The following is an 18,984-nucleotide window of genomic DNA, read 5'->3' on the forward strand; positions in this document are numbered from 1 at the left end:
TGTCATGTCAGCCTCTGCTGCCCGTTCCCTCTCTACATTCGGTCCAGATTTGGCCGCTCCAGCTAGGTCTAGCACTCGTCTAGCCTCATACATATCTACGTCTTGCTGTAGCCTTCTAGCTCTTTGCTCATCGTTGTAGGCAATTATGCCTTCTAGCTCTCTCTTGATTACTCTTCTCTCTTCTTCCAGGTTTGCTACCACTTCCTCTACAGGTCTGCCATGGATCATGGTCCTAGTGAGTAGATCGTAGTTGGGGACTAGTTCCTGGACTGAGGTTGGAAATTCTCCTAAGTCTAATTGGTCCTCTCCTCATTCGCCTCTTGATCCCGACATTGTTTCTGCTTCCAGCTCCACAAGGTTGTCAATAAATCCAAGCAGCTCCAGCAGCGTCCAATCCTCTATATTGTTGCTTTCCGTGTCTTCGTGTCTTCTCCAGGTCCTACTAGTAGGGCACTCAGGCACCTGTCTAAGTCTTGGGGTCTTCTCCTACTAGTGGGTTCCTTAATGTTATTAGATATCCTGATGTGTTCCTTGTTATTTGAAAGCAACTACAATCCTTATTCACACGTTATGCTTAGTGCTTTTGTGGTACTTGGTGCGAAAACAGGCTTTTCTCTTTTCTTGCAGTGCAAACTTAGTGGAACACAAGAGTGAAGTGCTGATGCAGAGAGCATGTAATGCGAACTCCACTCTGTTTCTCTCCACATTCTTAACCTGATTTGAGTTCTAAGCTCGGTTCCCGGCTATTCTATGGTCTTTCTAAAGGTCTATGCTGCATTTTCTATTCTACTCTAAATTCGATTGGTCTCTGAGGTTCTAATGGTCAAACTGGGTCTTGGGGGTGTTCAGGGTTGTGTCCTGGGGTCAGGTCTGTGGCAGGGTCAACTAAATATCCTTATTTTTTCTTCTGGCAGGATGGTCCGATTTCCAGAATCAGACTGTCCGATTCTAGGAATCGGACAGGGCTGGTCCGACTCTAGTAGTCGAACGGTCCGATTCTTGCAGTCAGACAGAGTGATCCGAGTCCAGTAGTAGGACAGGTCGGGTCCGATTCCTAAAGTCTGATGGTCCGACTATGATGGGCGGTCCGAGTGCCACGTGGCACGTCCGATCGAACTGTCCGATCCAGTAGTGGTGTCCGATTCTAAAATTGTTTGGTCTGATCCGAATGTTGGATGGTCCGACTAGCACGCAGTCCGACTCCCTCAGTCAGACGGTCCGATTCTTGGAATCGGACGGTCTGACTCCAGGACTCGGGTGGTCCGACTAGCACGCAGTCCGACTCCCTTAGTCGGACGGTCCGATTCTTGGAATCGGACGGTTCGACTCCAGGACTCGGGTGGTCCGATTCTAGGAATCGGACCACTGAGACCTAGTCCGACTGCGTCTAGTGGCAGGCGCAATTTCGAAGCGTTTCGATCCCACTTGACGCCTGCTACACACAATCACAAGAGACTTTCCATATATGATTAGGGCACTACTAAGAAGCACCAGACTCACCTGGAGTAGCACAAATCGATGGCACCCAGAATCGTGATAGCGCTCCCTCTTCCTGGCAACCAGAAGCTCTCTCTCTCTCTCTCTCACAAAGCTAACCAGTGAAATGAGGTTTGCCCTGGGCTCCCAAGCCTCTTAAGGTCCTTTCCTAGCACTACAAAACCTTAAAGCCAGTTCCCTTTTCCCTGTTTTACCCAGAAATTTGAATCTGGTCCCTTGTTCCCCTGTTTCCAGCAGCAGCCAAAACCTTCTGTTTTCTCTTTTCTTAACCTAATCCAACCATAATCTAGTGCAGCCAAAATGCAAAACAGAGATGCAGAATGGTAGTCCTACACTAATGCTTCCAACAAACCAAAACACTTACTTGTTTCACGGATTAAAACCTCCTAAATCTTCTAGCTATCTCGAGCACCGGTTCAGGCTACAAACCCTACTTCTATGCTTGATTTGATACATGTGGTGCTCAAGGCTCGATTCCGTCTGTCCCGGGAACGGAACCAAAATGAAGGGGAGCTACAAGCTCTACCCCGAGACCTACGGACCACTTATTGCTCAAGTGTTTCAAACCGAGCGGCCATGGCTACCTCTCACATAGCCGACGCCCAATGGCTACCTTACGAGTGTAGTGAGCTTACCTTGATGCTCGATCGAGTACCCTCCTCTTTCTTGCACAGCTCCACGATCCTTGAGGCAAGCTCAAGAAACCTCAATCCCTCTCCCATGAGCTTCATCCTCCATAGCCACGCGCGAGACAAGAGAAGAGAAGAGAGGAGGGGAAGATGAAGAGAGAAGATGGAGAGCTTCTTCTCCAAGATCCCTCACTCTCACACAATCACTCCCTCACTCCCTCACACTCTCTCAATCCCTCTCTCAAGCACAAGCAAGAAGGCAAGAAACAAGAGAAGAAGAAGAAGAAGCTTTGGCCACACACAAGAATGATCTTCTCATTCAGTTTTTGAACTTTATATACATGCCCTACTTTTCATGAGTGGTCATCCCCTTTTTTACATGGCCGGCCATTAGCCTAGGCCCATTTCTCATTTCCCACCGTTCTAATCTATCCTATTCCCAACTAATGCATACAATTTGCACAGGAGTGAGCTCGGCGCTCTTTTACAAGGATTCGGGAGCGCTTTCATACTTAATGGTAGACTTCCTGAGGGTCATGCCCGTGCTTTTAATTTTTTCAGGGTCTGGTTACCGGTTAAGGCGCCTTTTTCTTCCTTTTGTCCTGCGCCTTTTGCTATTTCCTTTTTTCCATTTCCCGCTCCTCTGTGCTACGGTAAACATTAGGTAAACATAAGCTAATGAATCCAAAAAACTAATACTTCTTCAAAAATAATTTCCAAGACTTGTGCTTTACTATTATTTTGATCTGATTAATTTCTAACATTTGCAACTGACTTTTACTTTGACCTTCTTTCTTTGTAGTTTGTCATTACTAGATGGATGCTAGTCCCATGACACTCACCATCATTGCGAGTAGGTTGTAGCTTGCACTAAAGATACTAAATCTTGGGATGGTCAAGGATGAAGTGGTCATTTGAAGTGTGGCAATTGTTGTTGATGCGGAGAGATGCTTTAGTGATGTTGGGACAACAATTACTAGTAGATAATGGGTGGTGTGACAATGGAATGAGGTTGACATCAGGGGTTGCTAAGGTGTAGGATCATAAGATGGGATGGAGTGTAGGCCATGGATGTTGATGGTTCTTCATGGAGAGTCTATTGCTACTAATTGTGCAACTTATTGTGCTCTTCTTAAGGAATGTGTCTACCTTACTATGTTGTGAGGTGTGTGCATGTGAGTGTAGCTGGGAGAGACAAGTTAAACTCCAAGAAAGCTTGGAGTATTGTCCCATACTTAAGGACCTACTTAGTGGAGAGTTTGGGGGTGCAACAAACATTCAGGGTGACAAGTCGTCCAAGCATGCTCGAGAGGTCTTGCTCTCGATGTGCCCCAAAATTGTGAAGGAGAGGTTACACATCCTCAACAAACATTCCTTCCTCATCAACAAGTACTTCAATATGAAATCCATTTTGAAAGTTCATGGGGCTACTAGACATCATACCTCCTACATGATAAAAACAACCAAGATAATAACAAAACCATTTTAAGAAGCCTTCATGTTTTCTATAGCCAACATGATATGTCTAACTTCCTATGGAAACTTGAGAACACCATAACACACCACAAGCTATGTTAGTAAAAAGTGCCTTGAGATATAAGTGTTTGTAAACCCTAGCCCTCTAAGGGAGAGAGACCATGTTATAATTTGAATTTAAACTTTGTAAAGCTTTGCATAGTCAACACAAATTTTCTTTAAAGGTGTTCTTTAGGATATGCCAAAAGACAATCTCAATCCCTCACATTTTGCAAAAGCTTTGTATCAAACTTATAATTAAATTCAATGTAAAGAGAGACCTTGAGAACTATTAGTGTGAATAATGCTTGCAATCGACATGTTCGTGAAAATAGTAAAGCAACAAACAACAAAAATGGGACATCTATATGCTAAGATTCAAGACCAAATGAAACAAAAAAAGCATTAAAGGGCTCTCTAGACAAACACACACACAACACGAGAGAGAGAGAGAGAGAGAGAGAGAGAGAGAGAGAGAGAGAGAGAGAGAGAGAGAGAGAGAGAGAGAGAGAGAGAGAGAGAGAGAGAGAGAGAGAGAGAGAGAGAGAGAGAGAATGTCATGCACTATCAAAATTTCAAAGCAAATTTGAAAATATTAGTCGTACAAGATGTCCAACTCCAATTAACTTGGGTTAATTTTTTAAAGCTTAAGGAAGCAAAGCAAACCATTGCCTAAGCATGGCCTTACAGGCAATGCTAACCAAGCTACATTGAGAGTAAGTATTTTCGAACTCTTAAATTTCAAAACAATCAAATATGATACTTGAAAATCGCACAAGATGTATACTAGTGACAATATGTAGTTAAATCACCACAACTTTAGCATATTCTTACAGTGTGATGCCTTTGGTAATTTACTAAGGTACCCTCATTATGTTGCTTATGGGAAGAGGAAGAAATCCATTAGTCTCCCTAGGAAGTGAACATAGCTTCTCATGCAACACACCTTGATGCCATAGAGCCCATCCCTTGATGCAAATGTTGATTGACTTGCACGAAGGATTGCCATTTTTTACACCTGAGCTAATCCACACAAAAGTCGATTTAGGCATGGACCCTACTGTGAAAAAAAAGGTAGTTGGAGAAAGAAAGTGAAAACAAGGGTGCACAAGCACGCACAAGAGCATTGACCTTTTGTTATTAGCATTCTTTCCTAAAAGTATGCCACTTAACACTCAAGTGTTTTTCTAAATGCATATCACATGATTAAGGTACCAAGAAGTGTCCTATATGGGTAGGTGATTGAGCTATTGGTAGCACTTGAACTCAAGACATCGTGAAACTCACACAACCATGTAACCAATTGGCCTCCACCTTGTTGGGTAACACTCAAGTTAATTAGGGGTAATTTCACAAAGAAACATTACTTTGTCATTATACCAATTTAATAGTATATACCCTAATGGGCAATGTTAACAAAGAGAGACTATTTCATGATGGACTACAATTAGTTATGTATGCAAAGCAAAGTGAATAACACTTGCCGATGGGGTTATAGCCCAATTGCTTTGAGTGTGGGTTGAGTTCTATGGGTGTGTGAGTTCAGACATTGGGCTGTGCTTCTCCTGACATTGTGTCTAAAGGCAAAAACACCTGTCTATGGAAAAGCGCCATGATTTATGTAGATCAAATCGACTTGCGTGTGGCATGCTGCTCTAAGCGTTGGTAGTCCCAATCCTACTCTTGAAAATTCAGGGAGAGTTACATTGCACATTACTAGGCTAGCCCATGTAAAGACAAGCCAGCGAGCTATATACTGCTGGGGTAGTGTAGAAGCTCCTTCCATGGCGTCTGTCAAGGCTATTTCTTCCTTGCCCTTAGTGGCGTTATTTTTGCTGCTCCTGCTCGCTGTCCCCTTCCTCACCACTCTTCCTTCTCTCTTCTCTCCCCTGTACGGTTTGCTAACCAGGACGAGCTCCAAGGAGAAGGAGAAGGAGTGCGATGCGCGACAAGAAGGCGAGGAAGCAGATCCGCCTGCAGCGGCCCTGGGGCCTTCCCAGGAGGATGTAAGATGGCTCAAGTCTCAGCTTCGGCACAATCAGTTACTGGGGGAAGAGCCCAAAACTCCAGAGGACTGGCACAGGCTTCGCAAAGGCATCAACCCCCGCACGCGCCAGCAGCAGCTCTCTGACCTCCTCAGGTAATTCTCTGTCCCTGTCTGTGTCTGTCTTCACTTCAATTTACTTTATCAGTGCTTTCTGAGATGCATTGATAGTACGTTACAATAAGTTTTGACATTTTCCCAATGGGGTAATAGGGGGTCTTTCCCATTGTTTCGCCCCATAGCGTTCCACAGCAGGAGCTTCTGCTTGGGGAAGCACCACACCCCAGGCAGGCAGTCCCCTGCCCCAAACCGCACCTAGTTAGATTTTATGTCTAGCAGGAGATCTAGCATGCAGATATCAGGCAATTCATGACAGGCAGCTAGGCTGATGCTGTGTAGATAGGCAAACCAGTGGCAGTTAGAATGTGACTTTGTTATTAGATGTGTGTGCTTATATGGTTATCTCTTCCTTGTGAGCCTCAGTCTAAGCTAGATGGGGACATTAGGAGCTCCAGCACAGTCTTTTTTCATCAAATTCTCTCTTCGAGACATTTTCTGTGGTGTTCCTTTTTGCACGCATGTCCAAGGAGCCTGTCTAACTGTGTTCCGCCGGGCAGCCAGGAATGCCACGTAGCAGGACAGATATCTCTCATGAGTGGGCAGCATTATTCGCAACATTTATGATCAAGTGCTTGAATTTTGCCAATCTGGCTTTCATTTAATGCCGGCTGGTCAATTGGCTGGCCAGATTCCCATCTTTGGGCTATTTACAGCTCCCTTCACTCACTCTACTGTGTTGTGCATCATTCAGTCAACACTCATCATTTTGTATCCAAAAGGATCAAAGTAAAGTTTCCAAAAGATATTTGGTGAAGTTTGAGGACCATTTACGAATGGATACTAAGTGGATGGAAGAGGATGACTTGGTAGACCATCCTCAGTTGTTGCAGCTTTACCTCGAGGTTTTTTTAGCTAAAGTCGACTTTGGATCAGGCTTAGTCATGTTCAATAGAGCAAGGGTCTAGAGCATTGCTTGATGCTCAATGGGAAGGTAGCACTTTCACTTCTCTAGTTTTTGGTAGTAGTTTTGGATTCTTTATGAGTCTTATGTTATATTTATGTTGGCTGGAAATTTTCAGCAAGTGTTTGGTATTAGCATGGTCAATGAACATAGCCAATGTTGTTTACACACTATAATGCCTTTTTAAAAACTCCAATGTAGTATGCTTTGCTTTGGAATATTGTAGTGCAATGAAGGATGATTGCAAGGGGGAGATTTGTCACGAAGACGCGAAATTTTAGTGCTTTGCTTAGCATTTGATTAAAAGTTAATCAAATATGTAAATGTGACTTGTATATGTAAGGTGTAAGTTAATTATTTCATAATGTGGGACCTAGGAGCCTAAGATATCATATGGTGCTAAAGGCAAAAGTTACAATAAGTTATGCTTGATAGGCACTAGGTAGTACTTGGTGTCAAATTTTGACATAGACGAATTTATTGGCCATTAATGTCAAAGGTGGTAACATTGGAAACTAGGCATTACTTAGTTAATTAAGGTCAATCTAGGCGATAATAATTGCTTACAGATATGTCGGAGATAAATTATCATAGCCAATTTAATTATTAGTTGTTGGAATTATTGTTTTGGATACTAAAGTAATTATTTAATTATTTTTTCGAATATCTAATTTTGAAGATTAATTCAATAAGCTAAATAATATTGAAAAATGGGATTACAGGGTTATCACTTGGCAAAACTTAACCATGCACGTGGAAAAAATGTTTTTGTGACCTAGAGAGAGAGAGAGAGAGAGAGAGAGAGAGAGGTCATACCAGCCTTGTGCAAGTTGAGAGAGGGAGGGGGAAGGGGATCACTTCGAAGATATCTAATAAAATTGAAAGGATATAGAGAAAATTAGTATGGCCTTTACGCAAGGATTATAAACACACACACACAAGGTTGCCATTGTTGTTGTAATAGTTGACATGCCATTTTCAGCTAGCAAGAGACCTCTAGGAGCTGGGGACATGTCTAAAAGGGACTATAGTAGTAGGTGACAACGGTTTGTGGCTTGTTTCAGCTAGGTAATATCATATTTGGGGTGTTTCATGGATGGAGATAGCTTTCATGATTGCCTAGACAGGGCAATAACTGATTTCTTTCATGTTTTTGCAATGGGAGTTTGAATTTTCTCTCTTTAACATTCTTTGTCATCCTCTAGTCATCTATCAAGTTATCTTAGTAAAATCCAACCATTTGAGACATTAGAGGTGGAGATTTTGGTTAATTTACAATAAAAATTAGGGTTTGATAGCTACCTCGAGATGTGTGTGCCCAAAATTGAGGCTCTAGGACTTTAATTCTAGCAGCTGAAATTGAGGAATTTTAGGGAGATTCAAGAGGCCAATTGGTCAATCTCAGATTTGGGGCTAAATTTTTCTCACAAGGAGTAGGATGAAGGCGAAGGGGCAAATTGATTTGAAAGCTTGTTGGTAATTTATGACAGCAAGAGGCACTTGGATTAGTGAGAAGATTAGAGAATCTCAATTGCACTCCATCCATTTGGAATTGAAAATGAAAAAATATTGCAAGGAGCACAATTTTTGGAGCCAATAGATTGTTGATTGTCCAAGATTAAAGTGGCAAAGTGTGTATTTCAATTTATGTGATTTATTTACTTATTGTAATTATTATTAAATTAGGTCATTACCACCCTTTCCAAGGAGGAAGGTTGTTGTAAAGAAATATTTGAACACAAAAGATAAACACAAATGTATAATAAAGCACAAAATGATAATAGTAGAACTCAGAGGTGAAGAGTATCTCAAAGAAAATGAAGGTAGAAGAATGAAGAATGTAATATAATTCTCAATGCAATGAACACATGATGTAGTGATTGCAAATCCTCAAACTCCCGTGTGTTTGAAAGAACTAGGGCAGAGATGGGCTGGAAAAATTAGAATGTGTCATACTCTTAACAAACCCCTAATTAGAGCAAGCATTCTCTAAACAGTGACTAGTTGTAGTAAACAAGAGTGTTGGCTGCACCATGCCCAAAAATGCAATGCTATGATTGAAAATGATTGATTTGATGAAGACGAAAGTACCTGGACAGCAGTCCTTAAACTCTTAGTAGCAAAAAATGATGAGGGTGGCAGCAACAACTAGCAAATGCAAGGCTAGAAATACCTTGCAACAAGTGCAATGATGACATGGTAGCTGTATGACAACTCCACACTACAAAACAACTTGGGCTATATTGAATGGAAATGGTTTGAGTTGCAGCAAGTGTAGCAATGGAGAAGGCTTATGCATGTGCCTAGTTGTTGAACGATAATACGAATTGAGTCATCACATGGACGTGAAATTTCGATGCTTTGCCTAGCATTTGAGATTGTTTTGAAAATTAACTTAATAAGGTTGAAAAATATTGGGAAATGGATAAGGAAAGCCGCTACTTGGAAAACTTTCTATTCAAAGTTTGGGAAGGCTGAATTGGGCTGAAGGAGAGAGGAAAACTTGTTTTTGCAATTGGCAGCACTTGGCGAAAGGTGTTGGACTGTTGCTACTTGCAAACTACAACCTCAGGTGCCTCAATTTGCTGTAGATGAATCGGGTTGGAAAATAGGAACAATAGCTCAATTTGCTCTCTCATTCTTCAGCCAATTCCCAACTTCCCTCTACAAATATCAACAAGTCCAGCCATTGGAGGTGGAGAATTTGAAGATTCTTTGTTGTAAACCCTAATTTACAATAGAGATTAGGGTTTGATAACAACCTCAAGAAGTGTGCTCAGAATTCAAGGCCTAGGACTTGAATTTCAGTAGTTGAAATTGAAGAATTTCAAGCACAAGAGGTTAGCCAACCAATGTTGAATTTGGGGCTGAATTTTGTTATCCAAGGATAAAGGTGAAGGCCAATCTTGTCAGATCAAGGGGCAAATTAGATTGAAGGTTTGTTGGTCATTTATGATAGCAAGATGTATTTGGATTAGTGGAGGAGATTGAAGGAAACTTTGTGTACTCCAGCAAATTGCAATATAAGCTAAAGAAATACCACAAAAGGTGCCAATTTTTTCGGGCCAACAAGATGTCCAATGTCTAAGAATTAAAGGTGACATTTCAATGTGAATTTATTACTTGCTGCAATTAGTATCAAATCGGGTTGTTACCACCCTTTCTTAAAAGGAAGGCTGGTTTCAATAGCAGTAGACAAGGTGCCAATAATTTGCCAAAAAGGGGCGGGGCTGAGTGGTGGGCAGCCTTCCATTTATAGATGTGGATCCTTCCAAGATCAGGATTTTGGCTTGTGGGACCTCAAACACTTGAGCAATTCTCTAGGAAAGTTTGGTAAGTTCATTTTTTGGGGCTGTTTTGAAGAGCTAGTTGAATATTTAATGTTTGTAATGCATTTTTTAGCTCAACAGTGCTCTTGTTCAGTTCTTTGTGTTAATAGTAGCTTCACTGCTTAGCTTTTGTTGCTCCACATTCATTTGACAGTCGTAACATTTACATTTCATGCGCCTATCTATCATTGAGCATTGTACAGATTGTGTTGGTTTTGTTGTTGTATATTTTGTGTTTTTTTATGTTTGTCGTAGCATTTGTTTACAATTCCTTAGTCTTCAAACTCCTTGAAGGCCATTATCCATGAGTCTTTGGATTCCCTCCCTCTTTGTTCTATTTAGAGTAAAGCCTTGAATTTTTTAGCCATGCCATGGTAGCTCTATGGTTCACATCTTGTCCAACAAGGAGATGGAGATGGTGTCCTCTCTTTTGAGGCTTATGATCAAGCATGCCTTCGTATTCTTATCAGCATGGAGATAGAGCTAGTGGTATATCTCTCTAGGTTGAGTTCGGGCTTCTTCAACTCTCACCTTGTGTATTGTTCTTCCTCTCGGGTTTCCTCTTTGGTGTGTTGGATATGGATGCTTCTATTTTAGTCGTCTTCTTGCAGACTACTGTTGTGGACTATGTTTTGCTCCTATCTCAGCTACCGATGATCCTCTTCATTGACACCCTTGCCATTGCCTTACATTATTTAAAGTTAATGAAAGGATGGAATATGATTCCGTCTCTCCTCTTAGGACTCTTTTTGGGCTACACAAATCAACTCATGCATTAACAATAAATTGCCATCCATTAATGTGTAAATTTACTCCTTAAAAACAGCCCCAGCAGGCTTTATTTGTGCATAATAGGACAAATGCCCAAAAGTCCCCTATAAAAGGACATGTTGGCATCCTTTCATCCTCATGGATCATTATCACATTCTCAATCACTTTCTTTCTTGTCCAAGTGCTCTCCCTCACCATCAATTCTACTGTTTCTGTACATGACCATGATTAAAAAGGATGAAGATGATTGTTGCTAGAGCTACAAGCATCCTCATCTGACTGAGATTGAGGCTCACAACCAAGTGATGGACACAGAGACAGACATGGAATGACATGACTGCTAATAGGGATACCATAGCCTATCTTCACACCACAAGATGGTATGTGATAGTGGACCTATACTCCCCTAGTGTGGTTCGTTTCCCCCTATTTCTCAGACTGCCTATACTGTTTTGAAAGGCCTGTTTGATGTAGATCCGGTGCTCCTGTGAACTATTTAACTCTTTGTGCGAGCTCTGCTGTGCTTCTTGAAGAGAGCACAGGATCAAGAAAAACATTCTATAAACATGGCAAAATGCCTCCATCTTCATGAAAGAAATCTGCAGCCATACTTTGATGATAGATGAGATATCAGCATTTATCAGACAAGTTTGACAAATTTACTTTGCAATGGATGTTTGTTCTTTTCTTGGGGCAGAGAAAAGAGTGGTTAATTATATTAGTTGGAAAAGGATGGCAACATGTGTAGTGACAGGTTCAATTTGAGTTACATTCGCAGTTGCTAGAGATTCCTTCTCTTGTTGATCGGTAGACTGCTAGAATGCGTCATGATTCTTGCTAAATGGACCAGAAAGAGAGTTGTATTAATGGAGAGTCCATTTCCATCTGTAACTATTTTTCCATTGAGGCTGCTGCAATGACCTGTTGTAGTGTGTGAACTTGGTAGTGGCTCTAAAGCATGAATGTGTGACAACCTGATCCCTTCCTTATGAATGGCCTCCCAAACCTTCTAATTTAGAAATTAGTCCTTCCAACTCTTACAAAATAGGTCTGGTTGATCTTATGTTTATGAGGTCTTCTGAAGGAATAGCTACCCTCGAAATTGTCATGACTAGAACCACTTGCCATCTGTGGTTTGTATGGACTTGAGTTTGAAATGTTGTATTTGTGGTGCATGCAATCCAAATGATAATCATCTCATTGGATGCTTCATCAAGCTGCTGGAAAGTAATATCTTCTAAACAAGCAGTGGAAACGGTCATTTTTGCAAAGTGGTGACATGTAGTCTCCTGGATGATTTAGTCTCTAATGCAAGTCACATCTTCATGAACACTACCTGCAAGGATTTAACTTGAAACTTCTTCATGTGTGTGTGTGTTGCAGTGCATGCACAATGGTAATTGTTATGCTTGTAAAGGATACTTATTTCTTTTAGAACTGTATGAAGAAAGAAGCTCAAAACTTTCATTAGCCTATTGCATAAACAGACTCATCCATGTTACTAAACATTTGCAGATAGTTTTTGGCTTAATTTACCTGAATGAAATGTGGATGTAGGTGAATGTTCTTTTTACCACAGCCTTTCTTATGGATGAATTCTGTGATATCAGTTGCATAGTTGCAGCTTTCCTAACTGCCTCTGCTGTTGTGACATTTCAGGTTCAAAGGTATCTCTCACTATGAAGGCCTAGATAATCTTACAGTTTTGCCATGCCCAGGTGAATTACTTGTAGAGGAGCACCATAGCAACTATGGTGAACCATGGGCTGGTGGACGAGATGTTTTTGAGTTCCTCGCAAAAGCCATTTCTTTAAAACCTAAACACCAAGTGTTGGAGGTTGGGTGTGGAACTCTAAGAGTAGGATTGCACTTTATAAGGTTTTTACTCCCTTCCCATTTCCACTGTGTAGAAAGAGATCCACTTTCATTAATGGCAGCATTTAGATACGAGCTACCATCTCAGGGTTTGTTGCACAAGCGGCCAGTTATTGTTCGTGGAGAAGACATGAATTTTGATGCTCTGGGATCTAATGCTAAGTACCATCTGATATATGCAAGTGCTGTCTTTTTACATATGCCAGATGCTCTTGTTTGGACAGGGCTAGAGCGCCTTTCAAAGCGCCTGCTGCCAGGACATGGCCGCATATTCATTTCACATAACATCAAATTCTGCACCCGCCTGCCTCCAGGTGTATGCCAGGATCGACTGGCCAAACTCAAGTTGAACTATGTGGGGAAACAAACTCATGACAGCCTACTTTTTAACCACTATGAAATATGGCATGAATTCAATCAGACAAGTTCTTGACTAGTGTTTTGAATCTCTTTGCTCTCTAGCAAGCTGTCCAGCAAGTGATTTCAATGTTCAATTGTGTGTGGCTGATACATGTGGGCATTTTGTACACGCTCACCTTCAAGCTTGGCTTACTTGAGGAGGGCTTTTCAACGTGGCATGTGGCTTTCAGAAGCGTATGATACGCATTGGCTTCCGGGTATTGATTCTGATGTTTGACGACAATTTGTGGAATGGATGCTAAACCTGCACGATGGCTGCTGGCACTGTCACTAGTAAGAGCTTTTCAGGGTTGCTCTAGAAACAACAGTCATGTTTTAGGGTAACAGCAAGAAAATTTGGATCATGTGAATGGGGCCTGCTTTTTCAAGCTCTCTTGAAACTTAACCCCTTTTTGGCAGACTGCTGAGCATAAGGCAGCTTACGTTTTGCCTATGTCAGACTGTCTAGCCAGTCAGATCCAATTTTACAAGTGTGGCTTTGTAGAGTATTTCTGGCAAATTGTTCTATCAAAGTGTACACTTTCTTTTGGAGTCCTAAGTCCTTGACATCTGGACTTGAGATGTTTCTTTTAAAATACAAGGTCTTGGATAGCTTGCTTTTGAGAAGACTCATAGAAAAGCTTGGTATGACAAGGACATTCAGGAAAGAAGCCTTGATGCAACTGATTATGAGTTAATATTCATTGAAAGGAGTTTTAGGAAAAAAATCAAGTTATGTGGACTTGGCCCTTATACGCGAGACATCGTCTCCATTGACAATGTGAAAATTGAAGAGAAAGGGATGCTAGTAAGCTTGAGTATTTGCCTTTTGTGTATATGAGCATGCATGTTTGATAAGCTTGCAGACTTATGGAAGTTATTCCTGAACATGGTTGTTTTTATTGTAACATGATGTGGCACTATATAGGGCTTGTATGAGAGAACAGATGCAGCATCTTGCATTTGCCATGGCATTACTAAGGGTGTGCACAAAATCATACTCATATTGTAAAAGATATAATATGTTTATGGAAACTCACCAACAAATCTCAACCATGTATTTGTAAAGAACCTGCAAAATATTATACCAGGTTGACATCCATTGTTTGAAACCTTCTTCACTTGAAAACCTAGAGGTGTTCTGAAGGCTTTTTTGCACATGGGTCCAAATTGGAACTCTTTTTGCTTTGCACATCTCTTAATTATTGCAATTATAATGCCTATAGAGCCTCGCATTGTGGTTTTTCTTTCAAACAAAAAGGAACCAACCATTGAATTGAATACAAACAAATGACCAATACTTTTTAAGATACAACTATTGAATTGAATATGAACATAAACTTCATACTTATAGTAATATACTTCTTGTCTTGGATAGTGTTATACCTAGCATTAGCATAATACCCTTTGCTTAAGTTGTCTTCATGGCTTCCAAAGTTTAAAATGCACTTGTCTTCATTAATTTGCTCTCAAATTCAAATTTTCTAAAGAGTGAACCTACTTGAATGAACCAAGGAAGATCTATGCATATTTTAAATTCTTGTTTTTTCAGAACCTTTGGAGGTGGATCTTTGTACATTAGTCTCTTCTCACGTAGGTAAAATTTACATGTCATAATTCTTCTAGAACACTTGTCTGGCATGTGAAATTGGCTTGGTACCTTGTGTCACGTTAATTATTTTTTACATTTTGATTTATGTGTTGCTTTCTCTCCCTTGAGAACAAATTTTATCCTCAAAAATAGAATCGGGAGATCTAACTATTGATCGGGAAACCTTTCTCGAATGGTGCTAATTGCTCCTATGTTGAAATCTCTTTTGAACATGGAATTGTGTAGAAAATTTACATTGTTTGTTTGTCTTGAACATATTGAAGCCCTTTTAGGCTCATTTGGAAGTGATTGTTTTGGAAGAGCTCTATTATGTTACCCCTAAAGATGAGATTATCAACTCCACCTAGCTTTTTCCTTCGCTTAAATAAAAAGAAGGAAATAGCCTACTTGTAGTGGAAAGTTGGATTGGGAGAGTTTGGACATTGCCCCATCTTCACGGTGTAGATTTCTCAAGCATGCTAAGATGAACTTTCTCACCATCCTCAAATGCAAGAGGTGTTTGTGTGGGTCATCACAGGCTCTAGCTCTATTGTGCAACTTTGAACATTTCATTCATATCTTTTGAAAAGTCTTTGCTTGCATGGACCTTCTCATTTTTGCACTTTTATTGCTAGGTTGAAATCCAAACATTAACATGAATGGACTATGTTTGGAAGTTGCATAGAGCCCAATCATTGGTTAGTTAATGCCCACACACACACACACACATTGTGTGTGTGTGTGTGTGTGTGTGTGTGTGTGTGTGTGTAACATTTTGGTCTCATAGGCCAACTTGGCCTTTCATAGACGTTAATATAACTTTCTTTCTTTCTTCTTTCTACACACACACACATTGCAAAATGGGCCACATGGAAGAAGAGAAGTTGCATGGAGCTAGTGACCAATTAGTTAATGCCCACACACATTCTCTCTCTCTCTCTCTCTCTCTCTCTCTCTCAAATGGCAAGCCATCTTGCTTGACTTCCACATATGAACAAGGTTACAATGCAAATGATGTGCATCTAGAAATTTGGGTTCAAGTTGGATTTTTAAGAATCAACAATTGTACTATTTTGAAAATTGGATTCTACTTCAATTTTGATAAAGTACATGACATTCACCCCTCAAAGAAATGACCATAAAAAGTTCAAGCATTTATTTTACTTTCTAAACTATAGAATCAACTTCTTGAATGCTATGTCGAAGTCTAAAAACTTTACTTTATTTCCAATAGTTAACTATTTGAAGTACCAAAACCTCCTTCTTGGATGCTATGTTGAATCTAAAAAGATCATTTAGTTGAGGCTATGTGTGAATTACATGTCACCTTATTTATCTAAATTTGTAGATCTTTCAAATAAAAGACACAATATGCTTAATTTGGGCCAAATTAGTACTTTGTATTACTTGTATTTATGTAGCATGGTCTAATTAAAAAAATGTCTATTTAAGTTCAATTATGGAAATTTCCATTTTCTTCAAAGAGAGTCTTTAGTCAATTGCTTTTTTATAGTTGAGATGTAGAAGATCCACAACACTGCCTTGTTTTTAGGCTAGATTAGTTGTATGTGGTGTAGTTTACAATGGATACTATTGAAAAGATTTCAAAGAGATGGTTTTTAGCCAAACATGGGCTTCTTAATGATAGAGATGTGCACAAGAGCTACATCACTATCATTGAAAACCTTCAATAACCAATGGAGCCAATGGGTTGAAGAGCTAGCCTCAGTTTCACTACTAGAGTTAATATAAAGAAAATAGAAATCCAAGGCCATCTAAGAGCTCTACAAAATAAAATACCAATGGTTGTACAATGGCGAATAATTGGAGATAGCCCACTAGATCGGGAGAGCAACTTTCAAAATGAAGTTGATAGAGATTAAAATGTTTGTTTGTGTTGAAGTTGGCAAGGATAAACATCTAAGGCCAATCAACACATTTGAACTCAAACTCATATTTGTTTATAGACAATTTTTCTTACAATTTCATATGTGAAAATACTCTTATTTTATTTACACATTTTTACTTCGCCCCCTTTGGAGCTTGAAATGTTATTGGGGTATGAGATTGGCCTATGTTTATGGGATTTGCAAAATAATGTCACGAGAAAAAAGCCTAGAACAAAAACTTCATATAAGCCAGCACGTGGCGTTTTTACCATATCAAATAGATGGAGTTTTTACCATATCGATCAAGATGTGCTCTCCAACTTTTTTCTATAAGAATATCCACATGAAACCCTAAAAAAAAGTCATCAAAATTGTTCCAAACTTAACTAGGATTTATGTGAGGTCAAGAAATATATTCCAAACTAAAGCAAGGTTGATTTATTATTATTTCTTATTGTTATCTTGGGTTTTTTAATGGAGGGGGAGGGATGAGATCACTCTTCTTGAATCACTTACTGTATATAATAGATTGCCATCAAGTGAAGGGCAAGCAACAATGTATTTTACTTCTTGAAGAAGATGCATTGTGTTTGCAAGTGGTGTTGAGCACCAATTTCAAGGCAAGTTCTTGCCCATAGACATTTTGGGAGGAAACCATCAAGATGGTTATAGCATCATTAGAGGAGGCAAGTAGTTCAAATAACTATAGCTTTGTTCCACAAGGTCCTCCAAATACCATCTCACCTCACCTCAAATGCCAACATTTGTGTGAAAGTAAATGAGAAGCACAACATGGAACTAATCTATGTGCCAATGTTGAAGATGCCCAATACAAGTTCATGAGTTGGACTAAGATGTGCATTAGATTGGATGCAACCTTAAGTGTATGATAGATGCTATAGCATAGGCTAATGCCCTAGGTCACCCACCATCTACTTCCTTTTGCAATGCTACCAAATTTTGGATCCATGGTCCATGCGACCACCTACTTTGGCCCTCCTACTATCAGCATTCATGCCTATTGTAGTCGCCTAATAGTGTTGTTCCTATTTCTCAATCGATTCTCTTTTGGATTTATTATTACACAAGTCTGTCTCTCCCTATATGTGCATGATTTATGGTTGCATATATTTAAACAAAATATAATTTGAAATGGAACTCTCTTTCCCCTCAAATACCAATCATGCTTCTCCTTTACTTCTACATATAAACAAGGCTATAATGTAAATTATGTGCATTTTGAATTTTGGGTTCAAGCTAGAATTTTAGGAACCAACAATCAAGGAATTTGAAAATTGGATCCTACTTCAAATCTAGAAGTTCATATAGCACATTTGCATGACATTTATCCCTCAAAGCAATGGACAAAGAAAAAAAGTCAAGCACTTCAAAGTAATGTACGCGCTTCTTTCCCTATGCATGTACCACATATAGGCATAGATGTATATGTTTCTCAATGTTGGAGATTGGAAAGTGGGTGGAGGAGGGTTTGCAAAGTAGGGTTGTGGGAGAGAGAGAGAGAGAGAGAGAGAGAGAGAGAGAGAGAGAGAGAGAGAGAGAGAGAGAGAGAGAGAGAGAGAGAGAGAGAGAGAGAGAGAGAGAGAGAGAGAGAGAGAGAGAGAGAGAGCAACATGCCTCTCTGTGTAGATGATGTAAAGGTAAACAATCGTAGAAAATACTACAGAGTTTTGAGCTTGTAATTGGGATGCTAACACTTAGGAGTACATGATTAGAGAGAAGAGAATTATTGTGGTGAAAAGTAGCATGAATTTCACATTAGAAAGGTTTATATTAGCAGTAACAACATGAGAAATGGAGAGAATTATATATTTTGGCATGTGCACACACACGCATGCTTGTGACGTGTGTGAAGGCAACGCTCTTGTGCATGATAGTGTGCCCTTTACCTATTTTGAGACCCAAGATATCTAGCATCTTATAGAATTCTCACATGGATTTTCAAGCAAAAAGGGGATGGCTCTCAACAATTGAAACACTTCCATTCCAAACGTTTTGCTACAAATCAAGATGTCATCAAGAAAGACTAGCACAAACTGAATTCAAGAGGATTGTAAGACACTATTCATGAGCTTCATGAATGTGGCTAATGCAATAATAATATCAAAGGCATTAGCAAAAACAAATAGCTCATGTGTTAAGTCCTATGCAGTCTTAAGAACATGATTGGGCTTACTTTAGCTTCACAAAAACTCAGTCCTGAATCTATGTTTTGTAAAGAAATTTTCACTTTGCAATTGATAACAAAAATCCTTAAATTTGGGCATTGTGAACTTATTCCTTGTCATAATCTTGTTAAGTTCCCGATAGCACTCAAAGTCACATTGAGCCATCTTCTTTTTTAACCAATAAATTTTATGAAGCCCATGGTGAATTATTGGGTTTAATAAACCCCTTTCCTAGGTA

The 18,984-nt window shown here is 39.8% G+C and overlaps 1 protein-coding gene and 1 non-coding gene across 2 annotated transcripts; both read left to right on the forward strand.

The window, feature by feature from the left end:
• Window positions 1-5,342: 5,342 nt before the first annotated feature.
• LOC148041170 (S-adenosyl-L-methionine-dependent methyltransferases superfamily protein) lies at window positions 5,343-14,171 on the forward strand. The gene is made up of 2 exons (XM_087677329.1): window positions 5,343-5,781; window positions 12,466-14,171. Exons 1-2 carry the CDS (start codon window positions 5,426-5,428, stop codon window positions 13,112-13,114), a joined length of 1,005 nt encoding a protein of 334 aa, XP_087533455.1. The 5' UTR covers window positions 5,343-5,425; the 3' UTR covers window positions 13,115-14,171.
• LOC148041171 (U6 spliceosomal RNA) lies at window positions 7,560-7,662 on the forward strand. The gene has a single exon (XR_015692640.1). It is a non-coding gene; the product is annotated as a U6 spliceosomal RNA (small nuclear RNA).
• Window positions 14,172-18,984: the final 4,813 nt, after the last annotated feature.

Source organism: Lygodium microphyllum, chromosome 1 (genome assembly GCF_053477565.2).
Source record: "Lygodium microphyllum isolate KBCC chromosome 1, Lygodium_microphyllum_v1.1.10, whole genome shotgun sequence".
In the NCBI taxonomy this organism is placed as follows: Eukaryota; Viridiplantae; Streptophyta; class Polypodiopsida; order Schizaeales; family Lygodiaceae; genus Lygodium; species Lygodium microphyllum.

Excerpts from the sequence above, each read along its gene's own strand:
- LOC148041170 (XM_087677329.1), top strand. The coding sequence starts at position 5,426 with ATGGCGTCTGTCAAGGCTATTTCTTCCTTGCCCTTAGTGGCGTTATTT. Across the intron at positions 5,782-12,465 it reads CAGCTCTCTGACCTCCTCAG|GTTCAAAGGTATCTCTCACT; the intron begins GTAATTCTCTGT and ends GTGACATTTCAG.